The sequence below is a fragment of the Miscanthus floridulus genome, chromosome 4 (assembly GCF_019320115.1).
Source record: "Miscanthus floridulus cultivar M001 chromosome 4, ASM1932011v1, whole genome shotgun sequence".
Lineage (NCBI taxonomy): Eukaryota > Viridiplantae > Streptophyta > Magnoliopsida > Poales > Poaceae > Miscanthus > Miscanthus floridulus.
Genome location: NC_089583.1, coordinates 20,439,988 through 20,460,115, shown reverse-complemented (window position 1 = coordinate 20,460,115; position 20,128 = coordinate 20,439,988). Strand labels below are relative to the sequence as shown.

General features: G+C 44.2%; 1 protein-coding gene across 1 annotated transcript; it reads left to right on the top strand.

Moving 5' to 3' along the window:
- Positions 1-5,268: 5,268 nt before the first annotated feature.
- On the top strand, positions 5,269-6,953 carry LOC136551100 (F-box protein At3g07870-like). The gene is made up of 2 exons (XM_066542682.1): positions 5,269-5,385; positions 5,491-6,953. Exon 2 carries the CDS (start codon positions 5,522-5,524, stop codon positions 6,740-6,742), a length of 1,221 nt encoding a protein of 406 aa, XP_066398779.1. The 5' UTR covers positions 5,269-5,385; positions 5,491-5,521; the 3' UTR covers positions 6,743-6,953.
- The last annotated feature ends 13,175 nt before the right edge of the window (positions 6,954-20,128 follow it).

The window sequence follows — 20,128 nt, the reverse complement described above, 5'->3', positions numbered from 1 at the left end:
GCAGATTCATAGTTTAAATTTTGGGGTAATTACACTATTACCCAAGATCACGGATGTGACTAGGATACAACAGTACATGCCTATTTGTCTCTTAAACGTGTCGTTCAAGGTTTTTACGAAGGTGTTAAATAATAGAATTTTGAAAATAGCAGATAAGTTGATAGGTCCGTCTCAGACGGCTTTTATTCCGAGAAGATATATAATGGAAGGTGTTGTAATACTACATGAAACAATACATGAGCTGCATAGGAAAAAGAAAGATGGAGTGATCCTAAAGCTAGATTTCGAAAAAGCGTATGATAATCTTAAGTGGCCTTTTATACAACAAGTTCTCAGAATGAAAGGATTCTCACCAGTTTGGTGTGAATAGATTTCAAAAGTCATGTCTAGAGGGAGTGTTGCAGTAAAGGTCAATGATAATTTAGGCCATTATTTCCAAACAAGAAAAGGAGTACGACAAGGAGACCCATTATCTTCAATCTTGTTTAACATAGTGGTTGACATGATGGCTATACTCATTTCATGAGCAAAAGAGGCCGAACAAGTCCATGGAGTGGTTCCGCATTTGGTTGATGAAGGACTCTCAGTCCTTCAGTATGCGGATGACACTGTTATCTTTATGGACAATGATTTAGAGAGGGCCAAAAATATGAAGCTCTTACTTTGTGCCTTTGAGCAACTATCGGGACTCAAAATCAATTTCCATAAGAGCGAATTATTTTGTTATGGAGCAGCTAATGCTAATCAATTTGAATATACACAAATTTTCGGATGTAATGTACGATCATTCCCTTTTAGATACCTAGGAATTCCTATGCATCATCGAAAACTAATGAATAAGGACTGGTAACATGTGGAAGAAAGATTTCAAAAGAGACTAAGTGGTTGGAGGAGTAAGATGCTTTCGGTGGGTGGGAGGCTTGTCCTCATTAACTTGGTTTCGAGTAGTCTTCCTATATTCATGATGTCCTTGTTTGAAATACCTAGAGGGATTTAAAAAAAAATTGGATTATTTTAGATCTCAGTTCTTTGGGCAAAGCGATGAACACAAGAAGAAATATAGATTGACAAAATGGGAAATAGTATGTACACCAAAAGACCAAGGAGGATTGGGTGTCCTAAATCTAGGTGTCCATAATAAGTGCCTCTTAAGAAAGTGGCTTTTCAAACTGATAAATGGTGATGGCGTCTGGCAACAGTTGCTTAAAAATAAGTATTTAAGGGACAAGACTTTGACTCAGGTTCAATACATGCCCGGGGACTCTCAGCTTTGGGTTGGCCTTATGAAGGTCAAGGGTGAGTTCCTGTCGATGGGTAGGTTTGATCTAGCTGACGGATCCCAAGTGTGTTTTTGGGAGGATTTGTGGATAACGCCACGCCCTTTCAAGACACTCTTCCTGTCACTATATAACATTGTGAGAAAGAAAAGTGCATCTGTTAGGACGATACTGTCTACGACATCATTAAATGTAGCTTTCAGAAGATCTCTGATGGGGGTTAATTTGCAAGCATGGCACAATGTAGTGGCCATGGTTGCAGATGCACACTTAAGAAACCAAGGGGATCGCTTTGTGTGGGGGCTGCATCAGAAATGGTTGTTTTCAATTAATTCCATGTACAAAGCATTATTAGGTGTACTGGCTTTACCTTACAACAGTTTAATTTAGAAACTTAAACTACCCCTCAAGATTAAAGTCTTTATGTGGTACTTGTACAAAGGCGTAATCTTGACCAAGGAAAATTTAGCTAGGCGACAGTGGCAAGGAGATAGAAAGTGTTGTTTCTGTTTCACCAATGAGACCATACAACATTTTACTTTTTGACTGTTATTATGCTAAATTTATGTGGAGAATTGTTCATATTTCCTTTAACCTAAAACCCCCAACTAGTGTACATAATTTGTTTACAGGTTGGTTGAAAGGGTTAAATAGGAAAAGGAAGTCTCAAATTCTTGTGGGTGCAAGTGCCATTTGCAGGGCTCTTTGGTTAACTCGGAATGATGTTGTGTTTGACAAGGCCATAACACCATGTTATTTGCAGGTTATCTTCAAGGGAATTTATTGGACTAGGTACTGGACCTTACTTCAGAAGGAGAAGGATCGCCATTTCATGATGGCAGGCTATAGGACTATTGAGACGACCGTAATGGAGGTGTTTGCTAGACACGGCTAGCGATTTAGCAACAGAATTGCTCTTTAGTCTTTTCCTTTTGAGAATTTTGTTGTATTCATGGTTTAAAACTTCGTGTTTGAGATTCCTTGGACTTTGTTTTGCTGGCTTGTAATAATGAATAGCCATATACATTAGTCGATGCAGCTGGGATATTAATATATTGCCTTTTCTAAAAAAAAAATAAAACTGAATAATGCTCTGAATGTTCACCATTAAAACCTTGGACCGTGTGTCCGTACCACCACTCTACTGTGGTTGCCGCTACTAGTATTTATACTCGAAAATGCATAGAAATAATATAGGAACTACATTCCACGTTGATCTATGCTCTATGATGTACGGTATCAAGTTTTTGATGACTAGGGCCTTGTTTAGATCACCTCTAAATTCTAAGTTTTTTCACTCTCTCTCCATCACATCAATTTTTAGCCGTCTGCATGGAGCATTAAATGTAGGTAAAAAAACAACTAATTGCACAGTTTAGTTCGAAATCATGAGATGAATCTTTTGAGCTTAGTTGGTCCACGATTGGACAATATTTACCAAATAAGACGAAAGTGCTACTATTCATCGGGTTGAAATTTTTTGCAATCTAAACATGGCCTAGTTTCTTAAGGAAAACAGCGCTACTACAGTTTAGGCGGTTTTTTTACCAAAGCTTTTTTTTGGGCCAATGCACGCAACATGGAGGCCCGTGACCCATCCCGTCGGATGATACGTGCTTGCGCCCATCCCGCTCCACATCCCGGCCGATCCGCGTTCGCGACCTCCATCTTCGCCACACCAGGGAGCCGAAGCAGCTGGACCACCTAGGGCTTAGGCTTCCTCCCCCTACGATCTACTTTTGTAACACTCAGAAGAAACAATTGCAACATACGCCTAAAACAGATGAAACATTCGGAACATACACTTGCAAGATAGTCATTTGCAACATATGCAACATCTAGATAAAACACTTGCAATATATGTCTAAAAACAGATAAACACTTGAAACATTCATGTGTAGCCATAGCAACATATGCAACATCCAGATCTACTTTTACAATATCCAGATGAAACACTTGCAACATAAATCTGAAAACATATGAAACATACGCTTGAAACATGCGTGTATAGCCATAGCAACATCCAGATAAAAACACTTGAAACATACGTCTAAAATATTTAAAACATAGGCTTGCAACATGTCTGAAAACGTCTGAAACACTTGAAACACATTGTCGCAGGCGGTCACGACCTACCTGGTGGGGAACTGCGGTGGGATAGGCCTCCCCTTCTTACTGACAATGCGAGGTGGATGGGGGCACAAGCGCAGGTGCAGGCGTAGGCCTCCCTAGCCTCCCCTTCCACGACAGACGAGGTGGATGAGGGCGCGAGCGGGAGCGAGCAACGACGCGTAGGTGGGCGGCATGGGGCGTGCGAAGCGGCCCATCCAGATGGGACAGGCGTATGATTATCTTTTTTTTAAGGGAAGCAACACTTTCTACAGTTTAGGCGGGTTTTTTTAATGTTGTTTAGACGATTTTTTTTGCCAAAGCTATTTTTTTTGCCAAAGATAGTGGATCAACTAGATAGTGGATCAACACCGAGCCCTGCCGCCGTCGGTGGGATCCGGCACCGACATCCATCACGATCCGCTGGTATGCCCTCTTCATTCGGCCCTCGCGACCGTGCCTTCCCGATCGGCCGAACTACAGCGAGCCTGCGCGATACGATCCGACCTCTCGTGTCACTGTTTGCTGCAGGTACGTCTCGAGGCCTTCGATCGTATCCAGCATGTCGTCGCCGGAGCCGTGCCGCGCACAGCAACATCGCAGGCTTCCCGCGCCCGCCACTCCCACAGCCTGTGGCGGCGGCGACGCCGGCGCTCTGCCCTTGGACGCGCTGTGCGAGAGTCTGACCGGACCTCTGGTACCCCCCATCTTATTCTCACTCGTTTGTAACCCCACAACAAACTTCAAGCACCTAGGCTCAGAAATAAAGTCAACGATCGACTCGGACTGGACGTAGGGCACGTTGCCTGAACCAGTATAAACCATGTGTCATTGAGTGCTAGGCCACATCCGATCACAACGTATGGCAAAACGACAAATATTTACTAGTTGGCCACTTTTCGCACCGACAAAACAATTACAACATACACCTAAAATAGATGAAACATTCGGAACATACACTTGCAACATAGTCATTTGCAACATATGCAACATCCAGATAAAACACTTGCAATATACGTCTGAAAACAGATAAACACTTGAAACATTCGTGTGTAGCCATAGCAACATATGCAACATCCAGATCTACCTTTGCAACATCCAGATGAAACACTTGCAACATAAATCTGAAAAACATATGAAACATATGCTTGAAACATGCGTGTATAACCATAGCAACATATGCAACATCCAGATGAAACACTTAAAACATACGTCTGAAACAACTGAAACACTTGAAACATAGGCTTGCAACATGTCTGAAAACGCCTGAAACACTTGAAACACATTGTCGCCGGCGGTCACGACATACCTGGTGGGGAACAGCGGTGGCGCATTCCTCCCCTTCTTACTAACAGTGTGAGGTGGATGGGGGCACAAACGCAGGTGCAGGCGTAGCCCTCCCTAGCCACCCCTTCCACGACAGACGAGGTGGATGAGGGCACGAGCGGGAGCGAGCAACAGCGCGTAGGCGGGCAGCACGGGGCGTGCGAAGCAGCCCATCCCAACGGGACGGGCGTATGATTATCTTTTTTTTAAGGGAAGCAACGCTTTCTACAGTTTAGGCGGTTTTTTTAATGTCGTTTAGAAGATTTTTTTTGCCAAATTTATTTATTTTTTGCCAACGTCAGCTCAGTACGAGCCCGTGGCAGGCAAATTCAACAAACCAAAAATGCCACTGCGGCCTGCCAGCGCACTGCTCACATATCAGGCCGGATTCCATCCACTGCAGGCCTTCGTGTCTGTGTGCGCTTGACCGTTTCTCCCGGCCCACAAGGTCCATTTTGTTTTCGTCGCTTCGACGGCACAAGATGCTGCTACATGAGAGACTTTCGGCGGCAGTTTCGTCCCCAGAATCAACTAGATAGCGGATCAACACCGAGCCACCGCCTTTCCACGACGCTCGACGTACGGAGTCCCAACTCCCCTGACAACGCCGCGCGCGGCGCGCTCCCTGCCGCCGTCGGTGGGATCCGGCACCGACATCCATCACGATCCGCTGGTATGCCCTCTTCATTCCGCCCTCGCGACCGTGCCTTCCCGATCGGCCAAACTACAGCGAGCCTGCGCGATACGATCTGACCTCTCGTGTCACTGTATGCTGCAGGTACGTCTCGAGGCCTTCGATCGTATCCAGCATGTCGTCGCCGGAGCCGCGCCGCGCACAGCAACGTCGCAGGCTTCCCGCGCCCGCCACTCCCGCCGCCTGTGGCGGCGGCGACGCCGGCGCTCTGCCCTTGGACGCGCTGTGCGAGATCCTGCTGCGTCTCCCGGGCAAGCAGCTCTGCCGGCTGCGCACCGTGTGCCGGGCGTGGCGGTCCCTCCTCTCCGCCCCGTGGTTCGCCGCCGCGCACGCCGCGCGACGCCCGGAGCCCTACATCGTTGCGTCCTACGCCGACGACGTGGACCTGGACCGCGACAGCCTCGTCGACGTCCTGGACATGTCGTCGGGCCAGATCGTCAGGCACGTGGCGGCAGGGAACGCGAGCGACATGGTCGTGAGCGTGGCGGCCCCCGGTCTCGTCTGCGTCAAGACGATCAACAGCGGCAGCTTCCGGTTGCTCGACCCGGTCACCGGAGCCGTGCACAATTTATCAGACAGGCTCGCACCAGAGCACGCTGCGCGAGGGTTCAGCCTGCGCGACTATGGGGAGCCCGTGCACTTGTTTGGGCAGGTCGCCGGAACATGCGAGCTCAAGGTGCTGCGGATGCTTCCATTTCGACAACGGCACGACGGCAGTGGCAGCGACCGTGACGACCTGTTTGAGGTCTGCACATTCAGCAGCAGTGCACGGTGGAGGGGAATGCAGGGACCTCCGAGGTCTTTCGTGTGGAATGAATGGACCAGGGTGGTCGTCGGTGGGGTGGTCTACTGCTTAAGCGTGGCGGCGTATTTCGCCGTCGTGAATCGCAGAGCCGATGAGCAAGGCTGGATAGTCCGGTTCGATCTCGAGGCGGAGGAATGGAGGCCAAGAATCAAGGGACCCAGCGACCTCGTTGGTGGTGGCGGCCGGCACAATTTGTATCTGAAGCAGGTTACATTGGCCAACCTGAATGGTTCCTTGGTCATTGTTCATGGTTCAAGCCGCGTCATGGACCTGTGGTTCCTGAAGGACTCCGAGGAAGGCCTTTGGGTCAAGCAGTATAGTGTGCAGATTGAACGTTCTGGACACCTTTCACCCATGCATCCTTTGTTGGTGTTAGAGGACGGCAGGATTGTCACGGTTATTAGATCCATGGGACTGCTGCAGATTTATGACCCAAGAACAAGTACATTCGCGAGTCTGATGATGTTAAGGCATTCCTCTCGAGTTAGTGTGCATGCTGGAAGCTTGTTGAGCCTACATAGTGAGAACTAACCTCTCTCTTAATGAAATACATGCTCAGACATGGTCAGCGGAAAAACCTAATGAGGTGACAGGTGAGCATTGCCATGCATATATTGTCCTTATTATTTTATTTTTTTACTGTGATGGCATCACTAAGGACAACTGGTGGATTCGTTTTGTGTTCTGTGTTCTGTTACGGATACATTTACTGGTGGGAAGGAGGTAATTGTATCAATAATAATCCGCAAATATAACTGATGCATGCCCAGTGTGAGTAGAGCAGAGGAGGCCGGGGACCTGATTCCCGGTCGGCATGGATGGAAGAAGTGGTGATTAACGGCCCTAACTTATCAGCCTGCCTTATTAACCACGGTATTATGTTTTTCTCTCATAACAAATCAGCGAACAGTACTTTTTAGCCAGTCTTTTCAACGAAGTGAACAGGGCCTGAATTTAGAGGTGGTGAACGAGTGGGAGGGATGGAGGGTGTTCCTTACCTGCGGAATGAGAAAGAGATGGATGGGAATGGTAAACTAAAAAGTAGGGCCTACTTTCAAAAATAAAATAAAAATTAGGGCCCCCGTGGAGACCCCACAGGCGCAAGGATATAATAGAAAACATTAGTGGTGGTCTTCTACTTTTTAATTGTTCGAGTAAGGGCTCTATGTGAGTAGTTTTTCGTCCCATGGTAAAAAGGGCATATGGGCTAAAGTATTGAAATTGCTCTTACCTTACCGCGCCATGCATGAGGATAGAGATGCTGGTGCAGCAAACTAGCCTCTCTGTTTAAATATAGGATTGTAGGATTGTCACTACGAGAACGGTTTGATGATACTCTGTTGCTTGGTGTGCATCACTAGTAGAGAACAGACCTTTGATCCTCGGTCAAAATGGGCTCTAGTCCCGGAATTTTTTGCCCCCGGGACTAGAAATACCTTTAGTCCCGGTTGGTGGCTCCAACCGGGACTAAAGGTCCCTGCCCAACGGCTACTGCGCCAGACAGAGGTGGCAGGGACCTTTAGTCCCGGTTGGAGCCACCAACCGGGACTAAAGGTATACTTTTACTCCCGGTTTGTGGCTCCAACCGGGAGTAAATGTTCTCCCTTTATAAATCGGCCGTCTCCTCCTTCCTCCCCGAGCCCGAGCTCAGCACATTTTGAAGCTCACTGCAGTAGTGTTCTTGCTTCCTCCCTCCCTCCATTGTTCCTCCATCCATTCTTCGATTCCTCCGTCGATTCTTCAGTTGTAAAGGTTACCAATCTCATACTCTCATTTTTTACCATTTTCTTATGCCATTTTATTCACTATATATATTTATGGTTCTTTATTGTGGTTTTTTTTCATTTGTAAGCAATTTGAGCTCAAAATCACTTTAAGCTTGCATATTTACATGAAAGAAGGTTAAAGTATATATAAATATAAAGTTAGAAAATAGTTAAAAAATTATAGCAAATCCTTACTAGTTGAACTTGCGGACCGTGTTCTGGTCGGCGAGGATGTTCTCTGCCGAGCGGTAACGGACGTCAAGGAGGAGCTTTGATTCTACGAGGGAGAGCGATAACGGTCGTGGAAGACCGTGTTCCCTTCCTCGTAGAATCGGAGCTCTTCCTTGACCAAGTACGGTGCCGTCCGGTGGAGAAATCCTCGCCGAGCTGATCACGTAAGCAAGGTCAACTAGTACAGATGGTTATTTATTCACATGTCCCGATATCGTCGTAGTAGTCTGTCAATCACCGTACCTAAACGTAGTATATATAAATAAAAACTTAGAAAATAGTTAGAAAATTATAGAAAATCCGTACTAGTTGAACTTGCGGACCGTGTTCAGCTCGGCAAGCATGTTCTCTGTCGAGCGGTAACGGACATCAAGGAGGAGCTTTGATTCTACGAGGGAGAGCGACAACGGTCGTGGGAGACCGTGTTCCCTTCCTCATAGAATCGGAGCTCTTCCTTGACCAAGTACGGTGCTGTCCGGTGGAGAAATGCTCGCCGAGATGATCACGTAAGCAAGGTCAACTAGTACGGATGGTTATTTATTCACACGTCCCGATATCGTCGTAGTAGTCTGTTATGTGTGTACATTCCCATTCTTCTGTTAATTTGCGGAAATATCATATGAATTACTTACCTGCCGCAGTAAAAGACGAGAACACAATGACCATTAAAAATATCATTGTTTAGAGATCTAGATAATTTTATAGTTTGTTAATTTTATTTGTTTATAAAAGAAGAAATTTATAGTGTATTAAAAAATGAGTATAGAGAGTAGATGGCAACTGCTTCCGGGTCCTCGGCCTCTCATGGGTTTCCAAAGCGACTTAGGCCGGGCCTTCCTCTCATTCCATGCGGCAAGTGTCGTGATGAGATGAAGATTGTGATGGAGTACCGAGTGAAGAAGGAGGGTCCCAACAAGGATCGTATCTTCTACAAGTGTCCGGATCGCAATGTGAGTTATTTTATCGTATTTAATGATTATGGTTAGTTTATACCTATTTTCATGATGGTTGTGATTAAAGTTCTAGTTTTTTGTTTTAATTTCAGTGGGATGGCAGTGGACGATGTTCAGGCTTCTACTGGGAGGAAGAGTATGTTGAACTCGTGCAAAAATATCTTGCACAACAGGCAGATACGGCGGCTAATGAGGCAGTGATCCAGCCGAAGAAGCCCAAAGATGTTGCACAATCGGGGGATCTGTCTGTTTTAGTTGAGATTGGTCGCAAAATCCTTGTGCTCCTGAAATGTATTTTAGCTTTAGTTCTTTTAGTGGTAGTTGGGATTGTCTACATTGTAGCGATGCTTTCATAAATTTGTATCTTTTGTGGTGGCACGCATGTTGTATAAATAATTAATTATGATCTAGGTTTTAATATGATATTTATGTCATGTAATGCAGATGAGCCGTTATTGGATGTATAATGCTGATCGCCGCTCACAAGAGTTCATTGACGGCGTGCATTCTTTATTACGTGCGGCCGAGACAAACAAACGCGACGGTTTCATGTGCTGCCCATGTGCCATATGTAAGAATACGGTGGAATATCCTTGCTCAAGGACTCTTCATTCACACTTGTTCAAGTCGGGTTTCATGCCAAACTATATTTGTTGGACAAAGCACGGAGAAACCGGTGTTGTAATGGAAGAAGATGAAGAAGAACAATGGGACGACAATGATATTATTCCTGATGGTGCGTGCTTCAATGATACTGCAATGGGAGAAGCTGAAGAAGAGGTAGCCGCAGAAGATGAGCCGGCTGATGATCTTTGTCAGGTCATTCGTGATGCACAAAGAGAATGTGAAAGTGAAAAGGAGAAGATCAAGTTCGAGCGGATGCTAGAAGATCACAAGAAATTGTTGTACCCAACTTGTGATGCAGGGCAGAAAAAGTTGGGAACCACACTAGAATTGCTGCAATGGAAGGCAAAGAATGGTGTATCTGACAAGGGATTTGGAGAGTTACTAAAAATCCAAAAGAAGATGCTTCCGAAGTACAATGAATTGCCCGCCACTACCTGCGAAGCAAAACAAGTTGTCTGTCCTATGGGGCTAGAAATAGAGAAGATACATGCATGTCCTAATGACTGCATCCTATACCGTGGCAAAGAGTACGAGAAATTGGATGCATGCCCGGTATGCCATGCGTCGCGGTATAAGATCAGGCGAGATGACCCTGGTGATGTTGAGGGCGAACGTCCACGTAAGAAAATCCCTGCCAAGGTTATGTGGTATGCTCCTATAATACCACGCTTGAAACGTCTGTTCAGAAACAAAGAACATGCAAAATTGTTACGATGGCACAAAGAAGACCGTAAGGTAGACAATATGTTGAGACACCCTGCTGATGGGTCCCAGTGGAGAGCAATCGATAGAGAATTCCCGGAGTTTGCAAATGACGCAAGAAACTTAAGGTTTGCTTTAAGTACAGATGGTATCAATCCTTTTGGAGAGCAGAACAGTAGTCATAGCACTTGGCCTGTTACTCTAAGTATCTACAACATTCCTCCTTGGTTATGCATGAAGCGGAAGTTCATTATGATGCCTGTGCTCATCCAAGGCCCGAAGCAACCTGGCAATGACATCGATGTGTACCTGAGACCACTTATTGATGAACTTCTCATTTTGTGGAATAAAGAAGGTGTACGTGTGTGGGATGAGTACAAACAGGAACACTTTGATCTACGAGCATTGTTGTTCGTAACAATCAATGATTGGCCTGCTCTAAGTAATCTTTCAGGACAGTCAAACAAGGGATATAATGCATGCACACACTGCTTCGGTGATATTAGAGGTGTATTCTTGAAAAAATGTCGAAAGGTCGTGTACCTTGGCCATCGTCGATTTCTTCCTGCAAATCACCCCGTAAGAAAGAAAGGTAAGCATTTTAAAGGGAAAGCAGACCACCTGACCAAGCCTCGCAACCGAACCGGTGAGGATGTACTCGATATGGTCAATGATGTGAAAGTCGTCTTTGGAAAAGGACATGGAAGCCAACCTATTCCGAAAGACGCTAACGGTCACGCACCCATGTGGAAGAAAAAGTCCATATTTTGGGACCTACCCTATTGGCAAGTCCTGGAGGTCCGTAGCTCGATCGACGTGATGCACCTGACGAAGAATCTTTGTGTGAACCTGCTAGGCTTTATGGGTGTGTATGGAAAGCCTAAGGACACATTTGAAGCACGACAGGACCTGCGTTGTTTGAGAGAAAGAGACAACCTGCATCCAGAGAAGACAGATGATGGACGCCATTACTTACGTCCTGCTAGCTACACTCTAAGCAAAGAGGAGAAGGAAATCATGTTTGAATGCTTAAACAACATCAAGGTACCATCTGGATTCTCCTCGAATATAAAGGGTATTATAAATGTGACAGAGAAGAAATTCTGTAACTTAAAGTCCCATGACTGTCACGTTCTCATGATGCAATTACTTCCAGTTGCATTAAGAGGAATTCTACCTCCAAATGTACGTCTAGCCACCGTAAAGCTATGTGCATTCCTCAATGCAATTTCTCAGAAGGCAATTGATCCAACTGATCTAGCTAAACTACAGAATGATGTGGTTCAATGTCTCGTCAGCTTTGAGTTAGTGTTCCCTCCTTCCTTCTTTGATATTATGACACACCTCCTAGTTCACCTAGTCAAGGAGATTTTCACTCTCGGTCCTGTGTTCCTACACAACATGTTCCCCTTAGAGAGATTCATGGGAGTCCTAAAGAAATATGTTCACAACCGTGCTCGTCCAGAAGGAAGCATCGCCAAGGGCTATGGAACAGAAGAGGTCATTGAGTTCTGTGTTGACTTTATTCCCGACCTTGACTCGATTGGTGTTCCTGAATCGAGACATGAGGGGAGACTAAGCGGAAAGGGGACACTAGGGAGGAAAACATATATTGGTACGGATGATGATTATTTCAATAAAGCGCACTACACAGTTCTACAGAACTCCTCTTTGGTAGATCCGTATATTGAGACACACAAGGATCTCTTACGATCCGAGTTTCCAGGGAAGACTGAAGCTTGGATTACGCATAAGCACATGGAAACTTTCGGCGGTTGGTTGCGAAAAAAATGTCAAGGTGATGAGAGCATCCATGAGCAACTGTATTTATTGGCTATGCAACCATCATGGCATATCGTCACATACAAAGGGTACGAGATAAATGGGAACATATTCTACACAGTAGCCCAAGATAAAAGGAGTACCGACCAAAACAGTGGTGTCCGCATAGATGCCACAGACCCGAATGGGAATAAGCAGACATATTATGGACGCATAGATGAAATATGGGAACTAGAATATGCACCTACTTTGAAGATCCCATTGTTCAAGTGCCAATGGGTCAAGGTGACCGGAGGCGGAGTAACAGTAGACAACGAGTATGGAATGACAACAGTAGACCTTAGTAATATTGGGTACAAAGACGAACCATTCGTCCTTGCCAAGGATGTGAATCAGGTGTTCTATGTCAATGATATGTCTACCAAACCAAAAAGAGGGAAAAACGATAATGACTCAACCAAAGAGCCAAAGCGCCACATAGTTCTTTCAGGGAAAAGAGTCATCGTGGGAATTGAGGACAAGTCGGACATGTCAGAAGAATATGAAAAGGATGACCGAATTCCGCCCTTCAAAGTGAACAAAGACCCTAGCATCTTGGTAAATGATGAGGACACTCCATGGTTACGAAGCGATCATAACCAAGGGACATACGTAAAGAAGAAGTTCACTGCTGTGCCCACTTGATGATATAGTGATTTAATATAGTGTGTGTTTGAGATATTATGTAATAATTGTGAATTCAGATGTTTATTATGTCATATTTCAAATTAAATCAATGTTTGATTTGGTGGGATTTCTCTCTCAAAAAGGTAAATTAGGATACTGAGTGATGAAAAATTAAAATATTAACGTTAAAATGATGTGAAAACAAATTTCCTGTCCAAAACCAATAATTTTAATAATTTTAATTAAACACTACATTTTTGCATTAACGAAATAATAAATATTAGTTACATTATGTTTTATAATTCTAACAAAAAATAAAAAAAGTTAGGTTATCGATTTTTCCTATGTGCAATAAACAAAAATAAAATTCATATTTTTAACAAAATAATTTTATGCCTTTTATTTAATTTACTATGTATTTAATAAAAACTATTGCATTTCTATTGTATTTAACAAGACTATTGCTTAAAACAGGCGGGAAACGAAACTGCAGGCCACCTTTACTCCCGGGTGGGAAGCCCACCCGGGAGTAAAGGTGGGCTGCAGTTTCGTGGCCCGCCAAAAAAAAGCCTTTACTCCCGGTGCGTGTTACCAACCGGGAGTAAAGGTATACCTTTACTCCCGGTTGGTAACACGCACCGGGAGTAAAGGCACCTTTACTCCCGGTTGGTAATACGCACCGGGAGTAAAGGGTTTTTACTCCCGGTTGGTGGCTGGCACCGGGAGTAATTCTCCTCTGCTATATAACCTCCAGCGCCTGGCAGATCGATCTGCTCGTCTTCTTCCTCGTCGAACACCGCCGCCCTCTTCTTCGACCTCGCGCCGCGTCCGTTCGCCTTCCGTGACACCGGCGCCGCCGTCTTCTTCCTCGTGCGGCCTCCACCGCGCGCGCCCGTGCCCCTCCTCCGCGCTTGCCCGTGGCCCTCCACCGCGCCCTCCTCCGCGCCCGAGGCCCTCCACCGCGTGTTGCCCCACCGCGCCGGCCCGAGGCCCTCCAGTACGTACACTGTCGAGCTTCGAGGTGATATATTCGTCGATCTCTTTGTACATTCGTCCGAGCCCTCCACTGCCGAGTTATAGATCACGTCGAAAACTACAACTTTGGTGTAAGCCATGTCAACGGTCGAGGTCGATTGAAAATTCCAAATTTTGAATCACAAAATCTATAGAAACTAAAAATGAATATTTGGAACTCTAAATGATTTTAAATAAAAACATATCTTAAGGCAAGTTTTGAATATTTGGAACTCTAAATGACAAGTATAATTAAGGATCACCAATGAAATTACTTTAGAAATTAATTAGATCGATGTAAATCCATGGCTTGTATAATAAACACGCTATATATTATTTGGAAACAACGCTACGAACCATCCGCTAATGATCCAGCCCATCAACCGCCATATATTCATCACTATATGATATGCCATTATTTCAAGATGCAGTTTCAATAGAAGAATTTTTTCTATCTTCATAGATCAATGTTTGTTAACGAAATTTTATCCAAATATATTCATGTAGGGTCTTTTTTTTGAAGGATTTGTTGTAGGATATATAATGGTCAAATAGGAACTCAATTTTGATACCCAGTTTATAAACTAAGCGTTTTTTAGTTTATCAAAAATATCACATGTTTCTTCATTTGTGAACTTTGAATATACAGATATAATATATTAATGTTGCTAAAGTAATATGAGCATTACATATTTTTTTCCGGGAAGACTATCTTCAAACTTTATATCATAGCATCAGAGATCGCCTGTAGAAGAAGAAAATAAATTCTTATCATTTCGAAAATAGTAATGGTTATATGAGCAATAAGACACATATACTTACATTTCATAATGGCTTATACTTATATTATTAACATAGAATTTTCTCATATGATGAATGACTACATGGTTGATCACATGGTACATAGGATCACAACATCACGCACCGACACCGCCCCGGCCCGCCTCACGTCGTCGTCGTCGTCAGCACGCCGGCCCGCCTCACGTCATCGTCGTCAGCACACCGGCCACCGCGCCGACACGTATATATACGTCATTTGTATTCATATGCATTTCGTCCATGCGTTTCTATGTATACGGCGGAGCACCGCCGCCCTCGTTCACCCATGTGTACAGACATATATACGGCGGAGTGGAGCACCGCCACTCTTGTCACACCGCCCTTTCTCGTGCCCTAATTCGCCCTAGTACCGACGTAGTTCGTCCTAGTGTGGCGAATTGCGTCCGTGATCGAGGGGCAAGATTTAATAATGCATATTGTTTGTAGATTTTACGCATGTAATAAGCAAAGATTTGACGTACTATATATTGGTTTTGTTTTTTGAAGCTAGATGGCCGACCCGAGAAATATGGATGAGGAGGAGTTGATGATGAATTTGATCAACACTGGCACTCAAGTTGCCGGCGATGATGGTGCTAAAAATAACGTGCAAGAGGATGTAGATGACGGGAGTCAGTACTTAGCTCTTGAACAAAATGAGCAACAACATATTGGCCAAGTATATATTTTTTATTATTAGCTATATATATATATTATCATATGTCTTATGTGTGCTCATGACATTAAAAATAATGTTTATGTTTTGTAGCCCTCTGGTTCGACATCAACAACTACAACGAAGAGTAAAAATGTTCGAGGTCCCAAAAAGCCATTGGAGGGTCGCTTCATCATCTCGGAGTTCAATGTGGATACAGGAGAACCGGGGGGGCCGAATAAAATGAAATTTGTGCACCACTGTGGTTACCTTGTACGGGACCGGCTCCCGATTAGTACCCGTGAATGGAAGAAGAAGACCAATGCTCCTCATATCAGTTTTGTCTCCGATCGTGACAAGGCGTTAATTTGGAATGATGTCTTGGTACATTTCACGCTCCAAACAGATGATTATGATGATATAATAGATGGTGATGAATTGAAGGAGCGAGTTAGGGATTGGGCAATGAAGAAGATGGCCACCCAGTTTCAGACTTGGAAGAAACACCTATACACGACGTATGTCAAGAAGAACATAGCACCAGATTTTACTGTCCTAGGCCCGATCTCAAAGCAGAGGCCCTATTGGGATGAGTTTGTACAGTACAAGACTTCAGAAGAGGGTGTGAGTCGGGTGATAAAGAACCAACGTAATGCCCAACAGAAGACATACCACCATACCTTGGGATCAGGTGGCTACCCGACTGCCATTAAGAAGTGGAACAAAATGGAAGCAGACCTTCTTGCCAAGGGTATCAGACCAGAATCACTCGAGTGGGGAGAACGTGCAAAGAATTGGTTTTTCGCTCATGGGGGAACACTAGACCAGGAGACAGGGAAGTGCGTTTATGGCGCAAGACTGCAAGAAGCAGCAGAAAGATTGTTTTATGCTCAGAGAGCTGCTGCTAGTGGTGCGTTCAGGCCCAACAGAGAGAAGGATGAGCTGACATACGCCATCGGGACTATTGAACATGGTGGCCGAACTAGAGGCAAAGGAAGTGTCTCGTGGGAGCATGGATTCCCTCAGGACAGACCTTCCTACAGAAGTCGCCAGAGAAAGAAGGAAGAAGAGGCACACCAGCTCCAGAGGTTGGAGGAAGCGGTGCGTGAAGCACAGGAGCGGGAAAAAAACCTTGAAGCGAGAATGCAGGAGGAAATCAAAAGGCAAGTGCAAATAGCAGTGAGTGCAAGCAAGCAGGCATCAGAGCCAGGAATCAACATTAGCCAATCTGTTCAGTTGAAAAGCAGCTGCGCTTCCACGGAGATACCAAATCAAGGGGACACAGGACTGCGCTTCCCTGTGGATGACGTCACTGAACCTTGTACAACGTGTGAGCTACACATTCCGAAGGAGAATTCCACAATCAAGGTGGCTATCGGTCTTGTTAATCCTATCGACCGAACCAAGACACCAAGGATTCATGGGAATATAATCCAAGAAGGATATGCCACCATCTCGGTAGATAAAGCTAAAAAAGGTTTTAGTGATTTGCCTCTTGACATTCCTGGAGGTGATGGCGAGAAGACTCTAGGAGAAGCGGAGAAGACATTCATTCTATGGCGCAAGCGCTACATCATCATTCCAGGGATGTCGGCTCCACCTCCTTCTGAACTACCTCACCATAGGTACGTGCGGATGAAAACACTACATCATTAATTTGTATTGGCTTAAATAATTAACAATCTGCTCATAATAATATGTCATTCCTTTTTTTGTAGCAGATCCTCCCCCAACCTAAATCCAATTGTTCAATCGCCAGATCATCATAGTGCTCTGTACGATGACATTGTGTTGGAAGACGAGGCTGCATCCACACCCTCTCCAAGGAGGTCTCCAACGCCACAGCCGCCACCTCCAAGGAGGTCTCCAACGCCGCTGCCAACACCTCCAAGGAGGTCTCCAACGCCGCTGCCAACACCTCCAAGGAGGTCTCCAACGCCTCCCCCGCCCCCGCCTACCAAGAAGCCTAGCAAGAGGCCAGCCCCTCAAACGAAGAATCAGTCCCCGCCTGCAAAGAAAGCCACCGTGAAACCAAGGGCTATTCCCAAAATAATATCTGAAGAGAAGGAAGAAGGAACTGATGCATATAAAAAAGACATGTCTAGATTCTATGACAAACTTAAAATGAATCAAGAAGCAAGGAGAAACCCAGAGAAACCGTACTTCTTCGTAGCTCCGGATATTTTAAGAAAAAAGGTGACTTCTTACCAGCATCAACAGCGGGAATCTCGTAAGCCGTCCAAATCAACGTTATCAGACTATGACCGCACTCTCACCAAGTCAATTGAGGCGGCACAGAAAAAGAAGCGGGCAGGGAAAGGAGTTGCCCAACTCGGACAACAAGCGCACCAATCAATCCCCCCGCTAGTTGTTGGTAATGAATATGGTTCGAATTTAGGATTAATGCATCAGGCAAACATACCTCCGGATGTCGATTTGGATCACCTTGGTGAATTTCTTGATGAGACTGGTCTCGACCTTTACCAGATGTTTGGTGATGGAAACATTGAGAGTGCGGCGGAGGTTGATATTTGGAAGAAAAAATTTGTACTAGGCCAGAGTCTATACAACCCTCAAGCCTTATCTGATCTGGGGACGCAAATGTACCTGCTAAACAAGTGGTACATGCAGGCGTCTACCAGTGGAGACTTCTGCGTTGGTGTCAGAATTAGAGACGAACATTGGTTCCGTGGCGATGATGTTATGTATGTTGACTTTGCAGAATTTCATCAACTATGCCACCTTACCTCTCTGGACAAAGTTATCATTAGCTGCTATTGCCTGTAAGTAATAATTCTTTCGATCTATTATTAAACTCATCATATGTGTGTATATGCATATAAATTATCCTAACAAGTACTATATATATGCAGATTTACAATGACAGAGCTCAGAAAGGAAGGCTGCAATGAAATTGGTTTTGTTGATCCCCATATAGTATTCAAAGACCCAATTACTCCAATGACTAATTGGAAGTCTGAGTCAGAGAGTAACCTCATGAACTTCTTAGTGAACCAACGCCACAAGAAGGATATACTCTTTCCCTATAACTTCAAGTGAGTGTTAATCATGTCGATCATAGCCTTAATGGCTCATATGTTGATTCTAGTTAATTAATGAGTGTTATGCGTTATATCCTATAAACACATGCAGCAATCACTGGATATTGATGGACATCGATCTGGTGAAAAGTCACTTGATAATCTATGACTCGATGAGAAAACCACAACAAGACTACCAAGATATGATAGATATTATCCAGAGGTAATTTCGGGATCTCTAGCAACTATATATACACACAAACATGATGATTAACTATATCTGATGACGTGGCAAATTTTTTATTGGGCAGTGTTTGGAAAACCTTTATTGAGAAGCAACACATGGAAAAATGCAAAGCGCCACTGAATGTAATCCCATTGAAAGTAAGTCCCCTGAATCGCATCATCTTTATTAATTAAACATATAGCTTTCACCGGATCACCAGATTGGATGACAAATCTTTTTCTCGTAAAGTGGTGTCTGAGGCAGGAACAGGGGAACAACTACTGTGGTTACTATGTTTGCAAGTTTATCAAGGTGCTCTCCCAAAGAACTCCTACAGAGAGACTCAAAGTACGTTAAAAATACACTATATATTCATTTAATTATTATTGTTGATTGTGTTACTATGTCTTTATATATATATGTACATATATTAATTTATTTTCCTTTAATTCAAACCTGTAGACTCGATGGTTGGAGGAAAAGGTCATACGGCAAGACCAAATCAAAGCAATTCAAGAGTCTATAGCCGGATTTTTTAATGAGCAGGTCATCGATTCCAAGGGCGAGTTCTACTTCGACCCAACACTGCCATTGAAGCCAAGCTAGAGGATGAGAAGAAACTTGTTATGTCACAACAACTATAATGCAATCTTTTGTAATATATGCACATGAAATAATATAATGTAAAATACACATATGCATGCATGCATGTAAATATATATATGATGCATGCATATATATATATATATATATATATATATATATATATATATTTCTATGCTTGAATTGTGTGATTTAATACGTTCATTGTGCTTGAACCGAAACATACTATATGCGCATATAAATGTATAATTAGCAGCGTACAATACGACTTCGAAAACCTATTTTGAAAAGAAAACAAAAAAATGAAAAGAAAAGAAAAAAGAAAAAAACCTTTAGTCTCGGTTCGTATTACCAACCGGGACTAAAGGTGCCGGCCATCGTGGCATGTCAGGAGGCACCTTTAGTCCCGGTTGGTATTACCCACCGGGACTAAAGGTCCTCCTTTAGTCCCGGTTCCTGACCCGGGACTAAAGGACCCCCCCTTTAGTCCCGGATGCTTGCTCCCGGGTGGGGAACCGGGACTAGAGGGGGTTCCCCACCGGGAGTAAAGCTCGGTTCTCTACCAGTGCATTGAGTGCGTTTTCCTTCTCCGTTTTGTCGTTGTAATGGTGGGTGCACTACCTTAAATGTATAGATCGAGCCCAGAATCTTGAAATAAAGCTTCCTTCATCTATAAATATATGCGAATGTTCTCTACATGCTTTGTGTATAAGTTGGATTTCTGACGCTTCAAAGCAAATTTCAGATTCTCACCAGCTGAGTCTATTTTTCTTCACTCAATATATTTTGGACAGGGATACTTCGGTTTCTAGTAGTGATAGGATTTAGCTAC

Bases quoted from the DNA above. Each gene is read 5' to 3' on its own strand.
- LOC136551100 (XM_066542682.1), top strand. From the start codon at position 5,522: ATGTCGTCGCCGGAGCCGCGCCGCGCACAGCAACGTCGCAGGCTTCCC.